We start from the raw sequence: 12,412 nt of genomic DNA on the forward strand, positions 1-12,412 counted from the left end.
GAAGTTGTAGAATGAATAGTTGACTCCTTGTCAAATTGACAAATTTCACTTATTTTCCCCATCCCTGTGGTCTGGCTTCTTTTCTTTCTTGATGGTGTCTTTTCACGCAAAGAGAAAGAATGTTTTTGCAATCCAGTGAAGATTAGCTCACCTATTTTTGTTGCTGGTGTTGCCTGTGCTTTGGGCTCAGCACAGGGGTGTATTTTGACAAGCAACTCCAACATCATGAAGAATTTCCCCAATGGTTTATCCTACAAGTTTATAATTCATTGGGTCTTTTATTAGCTTTAAGATTTGTCTGTGGAAATAAGCATTCATCTTTGTTCGTTTGCATTCGGATATCCAGTTTTCTGGCACCACTTTAGAGAACATCATTTCTCCTTCTCGTTACCTTAGCACCCTTGTTGGAACTGGCCATTAGCCAGGTGTGGTGGCACACACCTACCTTCTCAGCACTTGAAGGATGAAGCAGGGAATTGTGAATTCCTGGCCAGTTTTGGTTAGATAGTGAATCTTGTTTCAGAGGTTTCCACCTATATAGCGGGACGAGTGTGATCAAACAGAGCAGCTCATATTATGTCATCAAGGAATCAGGGAAAGCAACTCCTCAGCAGTCATTCTGAAGAGAATCACAGGCTGGTAACCAGTTGGGAAGGATGCCTCTGCTCTTCATTCTTTCTTTACCCCATTTCCTCCCTGGACTTCCTTCCCTGTGCCTACTTGGTCCTTCCATGTGTTGACCTTGAACAGCACTTAATATTTGGATTTTAAAATGAATTTATTTCCAATTTTAAATTTTGGACAATACTATAGCATAAATGCTGGCCATGACTTTAGCTTAGAATTTAGTAACGTGGCCTTGAGTTTGACTTAGCTGTATACAACAGATGACACTGGGGAGTATTTTCTGATAGAATTTAGCCTCTCAGGAATTCTTAAAAACTCAGTCTCATGCCCAGCATTTCTTTGGTTGATTTGGTACCATGACTGTAGTCTTCAAGAGTCACAGAATCCCTGTGTCAACTGTTGTTATTGTCTAAGATTTGTCCTTGACAAAAACAATGTCATTTGCTATTTTTCCAATCTGACTTTCACATTCCTATAAAGAGCTGAGTACCTGAGTAACAGGGTATACCTGGAGTCCCAGATACTCAAGTACTGAGCTAGGAGAATAACTGGAGCCCAGGTATTCATCCATAGCCTGAGAAGATTTTATTGTAATCATCTCAAAATAAATAAATAGATAAATAAAAGTCTCATAAAGACAAATAGAAGTTCTACGTTCCAAGACAATATCTCCATGGTTTTATTCTAAGACAAAATGGAAGAGGGGTTGAAATATAATTATAGGAATAAAAACATGTTCGATAGATTTGGGGCTAGAGGATTAGTCTGGGATGTTTATTTCTCTTCCACTGTGATTCTCCTGTGAACTTTTGATTGAGTTGGAACCACAAGGGATCACTGGTCCCAGGAGTTAGGAGTACAGGAACTTCTGACAGATTTATCACATCCATATATTAGAGCTGTGTGACATGTGTTTCCTTTTGAACTTTTATTAGCAGCCCTGCCCCTTTCCCACTAAACTTTATCTTTACAGACAACAAGCTAAAATATTTTTCTTCAGATTCAATCTTCTCATTCTTCATATCTGCTTTTACCAGCTGCTAATGGGGTCTATCGCTCGTTACCTCATAAACTGGTGCCTGGTGGCCGTGGACTCCATGCTGGCCAACTGCTTAACAGCTAGGGTTTGATGACATCATCCCCCTCCTTTTTGAGGAAGGAAGCCTAGATTTAACGGGCACAGGAAATTTGGTGACGTCTTTCTCTTCTTTGTTTAAACTCAACCCAATATTCAGGTTGGGTTTCTCCAGAAGCAACCTATGGGGCGTGGACTTGCATGCAAGGCCTTGATTTGCAAAGTGATTCCACTAAGCATCATAGAGGAGCAGAGGAGAACAGACACAGAATACACACCTGTGTTCCTAGTGTTGGCCTAACATACCTCCAACTCTCACCCCACTGGAGAAAGAAGGTAATGAATCATCCAGAAAGTTAGGGATGATGGAGTTCTTCCTATTGGTTAATCGGCCCCAGATATCCCTACCTCCAGGCGCAGAATGACCAAGAAGAGAAAAGTAGTTACACTGTAAACAAGCATAAGATACATGTTTACAAGTTCTGATAGGGAAAGCCAGTCATAGCCAAGTGCAAGAACCTTAAAAATTGTGTCACTGTTTGTTTTTGTTGTTGTTGCTGTTATTGTTGTGAGACAGCCTCACCATTCAGTCCCAATTGGTCTTGAATTTGCTTTGTAGACCGTGTTCTAGACCACGTTCTTGAACTCTCAGAGATTTGTCCAAGTGCTGAGATTAAAGGTGTGGGCTGCCACATCTGGCTTCTCTTTCATTTTGTTTGTTTGTTTGTGGGATTTTTGTTTGTTTTGTTGCTCTTGTTATTGTTGTTTGGTTTTGGTTATGATAGACTGATACAACCAAAAACAAGTTAAGGAAAAAAACGTTTATTTGACTTATGGTTTCAGAGATTGCGAGTCCATCATGGCAGGAAGGTTCTGGCGCAGCAGCTGAAAAGCTGAAAGAGAGTATCTTAACTGCACACAGTAAACAAAGAGAAGAAGCCAGAAGTTGGGTGGAGCTATAAACCTTCAAGGCCTGTCCCCAGTGACACAGTCTCTCCAGCAAGGCTCCGCATCCAAAGCTTCCTAGCCTCTTCCAGCGTCACCAGGGTGACCAAGGGTTCAAATATACAAGCCTATAGGGAACGTTTCTATCCAGACAAAAATCAAACCTCCCCAACACACGCACACACGCACGCACACATACACAAACATACATGCACACACATGAACGCACACACGCAGACACATACGTACATACACATATATACACGCACATACACACGCACATACCCCTTGGCACTAAACTTCTGCTACACTGCCTCTTTCGTCCCTGAACACAGTGAGCATGCGCAGACTCTAGGGCCCCTACCCACATTTTCACTTTGTTTTCAATTTCTTCCTGTACTGAGTACAGCCGAGCACTGTTCATCCTATAGTCTCAGTCAAACGGGTTCATCTTTAGAGTCCTTTCTCTCTGTTCCTTAAAGTTCAGGAGCTCTGGCCTCGGCTGGCAGCCAGGAGTCTTAATCCTCTCTAACCCATTTACATCTCTTGCCAGTGCCTCCATTGGGGAATATTTGATCATACTGTGAATTTCAACTTTGCATTTGTGTTAATTAAATAAAATGAACCTTGGGTCAGGAGGCTGAGTTAGCAACTCGCTGTCAGAAAGTAATCGTAGAGCATCGGAGGGCACCTGGAAGACACAGAGAGATGCAGTGGAAGCAGTAGGGGGCGCATGCTGAGTGGTGCAGCTTTTTTGTCTTGGCAGAGTGAAGAGGCATGGCTTTTTGGGAGAACCCAGCAAGGAGAGAAGGTTATCTAGTTGCTACTCAACCTCTCTGAGTTAACAGATTTTCACCCCAACCTTTGAGTCTCCAGTCTTATTTATAAATAGACTGAGAGAAATTTAGTCAGAGCTACCTTTAGAGGCAGTGCCAGAGCCAGTGTCTATGGGGACAGAATCCCCACTAGGCTGCAGCCTGCGAGGCCAGCCATTGCTAGAGCTGCCGCCGGGAATTGCTGACTGAGATAGCAGTAGATTAAGGTGCAGCCACCGTGCTGAAGGTAAGCAACACAGCTGGTCTCAGAAGTAAAGAACTTCTTCAATTTTATCATCTGTGTCTTGAAATGGTATTTCATTTTATTTGGTCCTAATTTTTCTCACTCAAGGATTTTGGCATATATGGAAAAAATGTTTCTTGCCTGTGCCCCTCATGGTCCCATTGAGTATCACAGTTTTGGGTTTCTCTTTCTACAGAGAAGACACACCTCCCATATTGGGCTATAGTGGTCTTTCTCTAAGTCAACCACAGCTTTGTGGGTTATGCCAAATAAGCATGCTTGGTCTCTAGGTTCCCAAGAGTAGTTTTTTTTAAAAAAAATTTATTGTTTGGTTGGTTATGTTTTGAGACAAGACCTCAACGTACAGTCAAGATGACCTCAAACTCATCATCTAGCTCAAACTGGCTTAAAATGACAATCCTCCTCCTTTGAATGCGATGTCTTAAAAAATAATTTAATTTTCTTCCCAGTCATGGCTTGTATATGTCTGCAATTCTAGCACCTGGGAGTTGGAGGCAGGACAGTCAGAAGCTCATGGGCACCTCAACGACATGGTGAATTCAGTGCCATCATGGGCTACTTGACAACCTATCTCAAAAAAAAATCTGTTTTTCTTGACTCTCCCAAGTGAGCACATGCCACCACCATGTCACAAATTAAGCTGCTAGCAAGGGAAGAGTCCTTCGTTTTATCAGTACTATTGAGGTCTGTCTTCTCTGCTGTAGCGTCTTGATCTTGCTCTCAGGCAGCAATCTCTCCCAGGTTCATCACGCAGACGCAAGTACTCTTCCGTCCCCCATCCCCGCAGGCTTGCTCTTGGTCATTTAAAGCCAAAGTCTAAGTGTGTGAACCGCACACCGAGTCAGATATCCTAACATCCCTACAGAATATTCTTTTGCACACGTTACGGCAATATCCATTTGTTCATAGCTATTGCTTCTTGACCGTCTATAGAAGGAATACAGAATGGCTCCCTTAGCCAGCACACCAAAGGCAGGCACAGCTCGTGTTATTTTACATGCCTGCCACCTTCCTCTTCCTTTCCAGGCATGTACATCCTTTTCTGGGCAGTCTCGTCAAAGCCCTTTCTGAGACTCAGATAAAACCACATTGCCCAAGGGACTATTTGTACCACAAAAAACTCAGCTTTTATTGGTTTTCCTCTCATAACAACTGCCATCTTCCTCAATAGGTTTTAAAAATAATCTTTTGCGACATCAGGTAGACTAGTTTATAAAATGGTAGCAAAACAATGGCACAAGCTACTTCGTAAAACAAGCAGGATTTTAGAGATCAGGTAAACCTGGGGGGAGGGGTACAACACAAACAGAAAGGCAATGATGCTTTCTCCTGGGCAACGTTTCCGGGAGAACTGTGCTCCTCTATGCACTTCTGGGTCCCTGGCCTTTTCCGCAATGCTGGGGAATAAACCCAGAGCCTCATACACACTAGGCAAGGGCTCTGCCACCAAGCGACATCTGTAGCCCCCTTTGTTTCTATTTCTGTACTTTCCAAATTCCTCTCAACAGATTAGAGCCTAGAGTCCAGGAAGAAAGAAAAGCAGTCTTTTTTGTTCTGTCTCTGTCTCTCTGTCTCTGTGTGCGTGTGAGTATGTTTGTGTATGTGTGCGTATGTGTGTGTGAGGGTGTGTGTATGTGTGTGTGTGTGCACGCGCACACACAGGAGGGCAGAGACAGACAGCAGCTCTCACTAGGTATCTCTAGCTGGCCTGGAGCTTCCTATGTAGAACAGACAAGGCTCATACTCACTGAGATCAGCCTGCCTCCGCCTCCCAGTGCTGGGACTAAAGGTTTGCACACCGTGCCTGTCAGGAAACATTTTTAAAAGAAAATATGGGTGTGTTCCAATAGCAGTTCTTTCCGAAGCCATGGATAACCCAGGGGTGGTAGCCACACATGTGCTTGAGACATTGAGTTGATCAGGTGTCTATGGAGAAAGTTTTGTGGGATTGAGTAGTAAAGCCTGTTCTTAGCATGGGTGGGCTGGGGGGGGGGTTCAGCCTAAGCACCCTAATTGGGGCTGGTGAGTGTAGAGGAATAACAAAGACCAGGACCCAGAGCTCCCCAAGAGCACAGAGTCAGCTGCCAGAAGACTCACTCACTCTCCAGTGTCAGGGTCTTACCCTGCTAAGTACTCGGCTTCCCATACATCCCTACTTTTTAGAGACAGCACAACAGAATCTTTAGAAACTGTGAGCTCTGGATCCAGACTTCATGGGTTCAAATCCTGCTCCATCACTTGTGAGTGGAGACCCTTCAGACAGTTACCTAACCTTTCTATATTATCTTCCTCACTTAAATGAGACAAAAACGCAGCATAACTTTCAGTGGTCGTGATATCGTGTGAGAGAGTAGCTGGAAAGTAGTTGTGCTGGGGGGGTCGGAGTGTCGGGGGGGGGTGGTGCTGACCCAGGGGTAGGAGTGGGGGGGTGCTGACCCAGGGGTAGGAGTGTGTGTGTGTGGTGCTGACCCAGGGGTAGGAGTGTGTGTGTGTGGTGCTGACCCAGGGGTAGGAGTGTGTGTGTGTGGTGCTGACCCAGGGGTAGGAGTGGGGGGGGGTGCTGACCCAGGGGTAGGAGTGTGTGTGTGTGGTGCTGACACAGGGGTAGGAGTGGGGGGGTGCTGACCCAGGGGTAGGAGTGTGTGTGGGGGTGCTGACACAGGGGTAGGAGTGTGTGTGTGTGGTGCTGACACAGGGGTAGGAGTGGGGGGGTGCTGACCCAGGGGTAGGAGTGGGGGGGGGTGCTGACCCAGGGGTAGGAGTGTGTGTGTGTGGTGCTGACCCAGGGGTAGGAGTGGGGGGGTGCCGACCCAGGGGTAGGAGTGTGTGTGTGGTGCTGACCCAGGGTTCGGAGTGTGTGTGTGGTGCTGACCCAGGGGTAGGAGTGGGGGGGGGTGCTGACCCAAGGGTAGGACTGTGGGGGGTGCTGACCCAGGGGTAGGAGTGTGTGTGTGTGGTGCTGACCCAGGGGTAGGAGTGTGTGTGGGGGGTGCTGACCCAGGGGTCGGAGTGTGTGTGTGTGGTGCTGACCCAGGGGTCAGAGTGTGTGTGTGTGGTGCTGACCCAGGGGTAGGTGTGTGTGTGTGGGGTGCTGACCCAGGGGTCAGAGTGTGTGTATGGTGCTGACCCAAGGGTAGGACTGTGGGGGGTGCTGACCCAGGGGTAAGACTGTGTGTGGGGTGGGTTCTGATCCAGGGTAAATGTCACCTGGGTGTTACCTACATCCCATTCCTTACTCTAGGCCACCACTGCTAGCTCCAGGCTGCCCCTCGGGCTGCCCCTCAAGCTGTGCTGGCTCTTGTCAAGAAGCTTCAGCTTTCTCGTTCTCAGGATCTGAGCCATCCTTCTTCTCGGTAGGTTCTGAGCCCTTGGTCATAAGCTCAAGGTCCCCTCCTTTCCCATTGGAGTTGGGGCAGTTTGTTCCTTGGACTTCCTGGAGATCCAGGAGACACAGGGACTACTCAGCTTTGCCCCGTCCTGTGAGTCAATAACTACTAAGCAGAGTTCTGCCTGTTCCCTGGTTGCTGTGAAGGATGCAATACAGCCCACTGTTTCTGTGGTCTTAGCACGAAGTCCATAGGAGTGTGAGTTAGCGACTTGGGAGAGGCACTGGGCAAGTGTGACTTCTACTAAGTCATTCCAGGCAGTGACTTGGATCTGGGTCTGTTCCTTCTGCTATTTTAGATACACCCAATGGAGATTGTTTTGTTGTTGGTGGTGGTTTTATTTTTTGTTTTTGTTGGTGGTGGTTTGTTTGTTTTCGGGAGGAGGCAGGGTTTCTCTGGATAGCCCTCTCTGTCCTGGAACTTTCTCTGTAGACCAGCCTGGCCTCTACCTAAAGATCTGCCTGCCTCTGCCTCCCAAGTGTTGGGATCAAAGGTATGTACCACCACCACCCAGCAAAAAACTGTTTTGTTTTCTACTTATTTTTTTCTTTGAAGGAGACTTATGATAATTATTGGCGTTAAACCCATGCCATCCCCAAAATGCTATGTTTTGAAATAATTCATTTCAGCATAAATGTCTTTGGCAACTCAAGTTATTCTACAGGTGAAATAATATTTTTATTCTATCTGTCCAATGAAGATATTTCTTTTATCTAAGGATCTGTGGGGTTAAAATATGTTTTATTGTTACATAAGAGGAAAAATAAACCTTTCAACTTTGAAAAACAAAACCTTTCAACTTAGATAACAAAATGCCAGTATCCCATCTCTTTGTGACACTTTCCCCAACTCGGCATGCTGACTCATACAGACACGGTAACACGTTTTATGACGTCAGACATACTGTCAGATCAAAGGGCTTCAAAGCAAGGAGAGGGCAAACTTTGAGCAAGGAGACTATGAAAGATTAGATGCCTCTGAGAGCTGAGCAACCTGGGACTCCAGGCTACAGGAACTTGCAGGATTCAGGAATGTGTATGTGGTCACTACAAACTCCTCTAAAAAGGTGCAGGTTGTAACCTGAGGTCAGAAAGCCCTGTGCTCCCAGCTCTACCCTCATTTGTGTGCATGTGAGTGATGGGAGCCCGTGCATTCCTCAGCTTTGGCGTTTGTGAAATGGTAACACAGGGAAGCCATACTTTCCCCAACATCCTTGAGCTGTATGAATTTCAGCCTTCAGAATTTCTCTGATCTTAAGCAGATGTATGTAAGATAAACATTAACACATCTACTTTATTTTGGGTGCCTTCTCTCCCCTAGGGTCTGGGTAAATTTTTCAAAAGAGAAAAATAAATTGTGGTGCTGGTGATCAGACTCAAAACCTGCTCACACTGGGTAAGGGCTCTGCCATCAAGTCACAGCCCGAGAATGTGATTCTGAACTAATTTACTCACGTGGGTCTCAAATTTACTCCATAAACTGAGCAGGCCTTGGGCTTCTGACCCTCCTGTTTCAGCCTCCTGAGTGCTGGGGTTTAAGTGTTTGCCACCATGTCTGTGTAGACACTTGTGACTTAATAATAACAAATAGGAATAACTAGACTATGTACTCCTAAAATTATTGTGTAAATGTTTAATTAATTGAAATATGCAGCAGTGCCCACCGTGGCCATGGGCTGATGACGGAACACTTGCTCCCTAAGAGCCTGCCAGGCACCAAGTTCTGGGCTTTCTAGGTATCACCTTCTAGCAACCACTTGACAGTCCCCTGTTTTGGTCTTGTCATTTTCCTTTTACACGTGAGTTACGCTGAGCCCCAAGAGACTGGCATTCATTCTCCAAAACCATAAGAGCAGTAGATAGGGTAAAGGTTAAACCCGGCATTCCTCAAGTCTAAGGACAAAATCGTGACATTATGGTTATTTCAGATTGGAGGCAATCACAAACAAATAATAACTATTTGGTGGGAAAATTCCATAAGAATAGAGAGGCATTCTGCCAGAGTGGCGCTCACAGGCAGTTCTAGCTGCAGTTTTCACTCCGGCCAGTGGAGGCAGGCCCACAGCAGCCCTGACCTAGAGTCAGTCGGCTTGCCCAGGGCTGAGAAGGCTGTGTTTCTCAGCTCCACCCTGCCCTTGGCTAGTATCCTTACCTGAAATGCAGAAGCAGGCTTGGTCTCACCAAGCAGCCAGCTTCCAGTGGCCTCTATTTCCTTCTTCTCTTCACAGGAAACTTCAGACTAGAGCATGCACCAGTGAGCGGCCTTACTGGTGTAAAGTCAGCTCCTCTTTAGCCTACAAGCACTTGGCCTGGGAAAGTGCATTCGGGACTCGCAGATAGGCTTTTAAATTCCACCACACTCCCTGTTCTGGCTTTAGTTCCTCCACCAGGCATGCAATTTCTGTGACTTGCTTTAGGCACAAGATGATAAATTCACTTACTCTCCTGAGTTTATCCAATAAATAACCAGTCCAAAATCATTGATTTTACTATTTCTATATCCCAAGCCAAAACAAGGGTATTTCATTTCTTTGTGGTCAGATTAAGATGGGAGGGGAGGGTGCTGCCATGTCTCCTAGAAACCAATCGCAGCCAGGTGTGGTGGCACACACCTTTAACCCAGCACTCTGTAGGCAGAGACAGGCAAATCTCTGGGAACTCGAGGTCAGCCTTGTTTACACAGCAAGTTCCAAGCAAAGAAAGAAGTTCCTCTCACTATCCTCCCCTTTACTCCCCATCCCTCTGGAGAGCCTGACCTCTATTCGCTTCAGGGCTTGGCAGGCGGCAGGCAGCTGAACAGAGACATGAGGCTTCCTACATGTCTTCTAGTGTTTCTTCCAGACTACCTGTTTTAGAAATATTTCCCTCCCCCCACCTAGTTTCTCTGTCTAGGATCTCAGAAAGTATTAAATGGAAAATCCCGGAGAAAATAAGCATCCCTCGTATGCAGGTCCGAACAACGTGAGGAGCCTCTCACGCCGCTCTGCTGCTGTGCTTCTTCAGAACATGACTCATGGCTTCCTGCATCGCGCTAGTGCTGTGCGCCCTGCTCGCCCACCAGCCACGCGGTGGCCCTTGCAGCGATCAGATCCACTGCGGTAATGTTACGGAGATTTAGTTCACTTAAACAGAGTCATGAAGTGTAAAAATGAAAATACGAAAGGGCTAGCGCAGAGATCATGAAAGGAACAGGTGAAGCCCAGTGCCTTAAGAAAAGACACAGAGGAAAAAGAAGCAAATCACGGTGCCGGACACCCCTGGTCGTGGTGGAAAGTGTCCCTGAAGACACTACTGTTGCCTGCACCTGCTTGTATGCTTCTTGGTGACTTCCTAGTGACTTCCTAGGGAGCAGAGATTGCACCTTCACTGTTGGTCCATCTTTGTGCTTCCCGCATCCCTAGGCTGCAGGAACTCCATAACTAATGTAGAGGTAACACCTCCCTAGGCTGCAGGAATTCTATAATGGAAAAGTGGTTTCAGAACCAAATCCTGGTTAGGAGGTGTTCCTGAGATATCCAAGTAGCCGAGAGGTACAGTTTAGGGTGCTGTCAGGGGTGGGGACACATGACTCAGAGTCACTACATTTCCTGAGTAATTGACCTTTTCAGCTTCCTTTAGTCTGAGGCAAGATGTCCCGGAACAGGAAAAAAAAAAATGAAAAAGAGCATCCCTATTCAGAGGTAATTAGTTCTTAACCAGTCAAGAAATCGTCCAGTTTTTCGGGTTGCTCTTCCAGTATCAGGCCTGGGTGGCGGACCTGCCTAGGGGCTCATAGGCTCTGAGCGAAGAGACAAGAGCGGCCTTGTCCCTGCTGGACCCTGTGGGTCTTCTCCCCAGGAGATGCTGAGGAAGGACCTGAGAGGGGACTGAGTTCCAACCCTATCCAATGTGCGGCTTTGGACTGACATGAGTAGCAGCAAGCACAGTTGCTTTCAGTTTGGTTTTCAGGATTATGCTCCATTTCTTCCTTTACCTTAAAATTCAATTAAAGCGGCACTGTTGACTGAACCCTACAAACGGATAAAGAACCGAGATGCTAAGGGAAATTTAAATGAGGAAAGGCCTCGGGTCCGGATGAAAACACGGTAGAGGCCTGAGGCGGGGAAATCCTAAGGATAGTCTGGAGAGCGCAGAAAACCTCCTCATGGGAAGCAACTGTGGTCCCTGTTGAAACCCACCACAAAACACAACCGCAGACCTCTGAGAACTTTATGCTCCACCCTCACCCCCAAGGGCAAGCTTAGCCCAAAGTGGACTAGTCACACCTTCCTGCCCACATCACCGTTTTCCATCCCCAACGTGAGACGTGAACTTGACAGAGTAACAGTAGGGAAGACTGGCCCAGAGCCACACCCCTGAACGCTGTCAGCACCGTCCTTCTAGGCCCTGGGTGACTATGCAGTTCTTGATCACAAAATTCATGCCCCCAGGTGGCCCACAAATGTCCAAGAAGGGTGCTTCAGAGATGTTGATGAAGAGAACTGGGAAACCCAGGGATTGAGCTGGGATTGGGAGGCTAAGACCGGACTGGACTAGAAGCAACCAGAAGACTCCCGGCTTCTAGCAGCCCAGCGCCCTGCCCTCTCCCCGACGTCTGGGGTTGCGCGGTTGGCGGCCCCACCCCGGGCCCAGCCAGCCACCCACCTGGACACGCCCGGTCGTAGTCGAAGCAGCAGTCCCCGGTGAGACGGCAGGCTTGATCGCAGAAGCACGTTCCGTAGACCCTGTCCAGCCTCCAGCCACGGACGAAGCAGGCTGGGTCCCGACCAGGGCAGCAGCGCCCGGCCTCTGCGCAGCCAGCCAAGGCCCCAGGCCACAGTCGTGCCAACGCGCACAGCACCATCCACAGGGTCCTCATGGCCAGAGCTGCGGTGACACCTGCGACCCGACCCAGCCGGAGTCTCCGGGCCGCGCTCCACTCCCCGCGACAGCCGCAGCCCCCGCCCCTGGCCCCGGCCCTCCGCCCTTCCGCGCCGCCCCTCGGCCGCCCTGGCTGCACGAACCTCTCCTCCCAACCAGCCCGCCGCGCCCAGCCCGCCCCGGACCCGCCCGGAGAGCAGCCAAGCAGGTGCTCGCTCGCGCAGCCCGCCCCGTCGGTCCCTTTTCCTGCCTCCAAACTCTGCCTCCCAACGTTTTCGGGAGCCAGTGCGTGTTTGCGCCCGAAAGCCGTCCGATAAACAGCGCTCCGCTGCACCCGGGCGCCCCAGCTCGCTGTAGAAAGCCGTCGGGAGGCTTTTCCTAAACCACTGCTTCGCCAAATCTCCCAGGCTCAGCCGGGCACACAGGAGCCAGCAGTATCT

The 12,412-nt window shown here is 48.1% G+C and overlaps 1 protein-coding gene across 1 annotated transcript in view; it reads right to left on the bottom strand.

The window, feature by feature from the left end:
- Nucleotides 1–12,041, bottom strand: part of Sbspon (somatomedin B and thrombospondin type 1 domain containing) — a 31,569-nt gene extending 19,528 nt beyond the window's left edge. The window contains exon 1 of the mRNA XM_057790833.1: nt 11,757–12,041. Within this exon, the coding sequence (XP_057646816.1) occupies nt 11,757–11,970 (214 nt within the window). The 5' untranslated portion in view covers nt 11,971–12,041. The remainder of the gene's footprint in view (nt 1–11,756) is intronic.
- Between the last annotated feature and the right edge of the window lie 371 nt (nt 12,042–12,412).

Source organism: Chionomys nivalis, chromosome 16 (genome assembly GCF_950005125.1).
Source record: "Chionomys nivalis chromosome 16, mChiNiv1.1, whole genome shotgun sequence".
In the NCBI taxonomy this organism is placed as follows: domain Eukaryota; kingdom Metazoa; phylum Chordata; class Mammalia; order Rodentia; family Cricetidae; genus Chionomys; species Chionomys nivalis.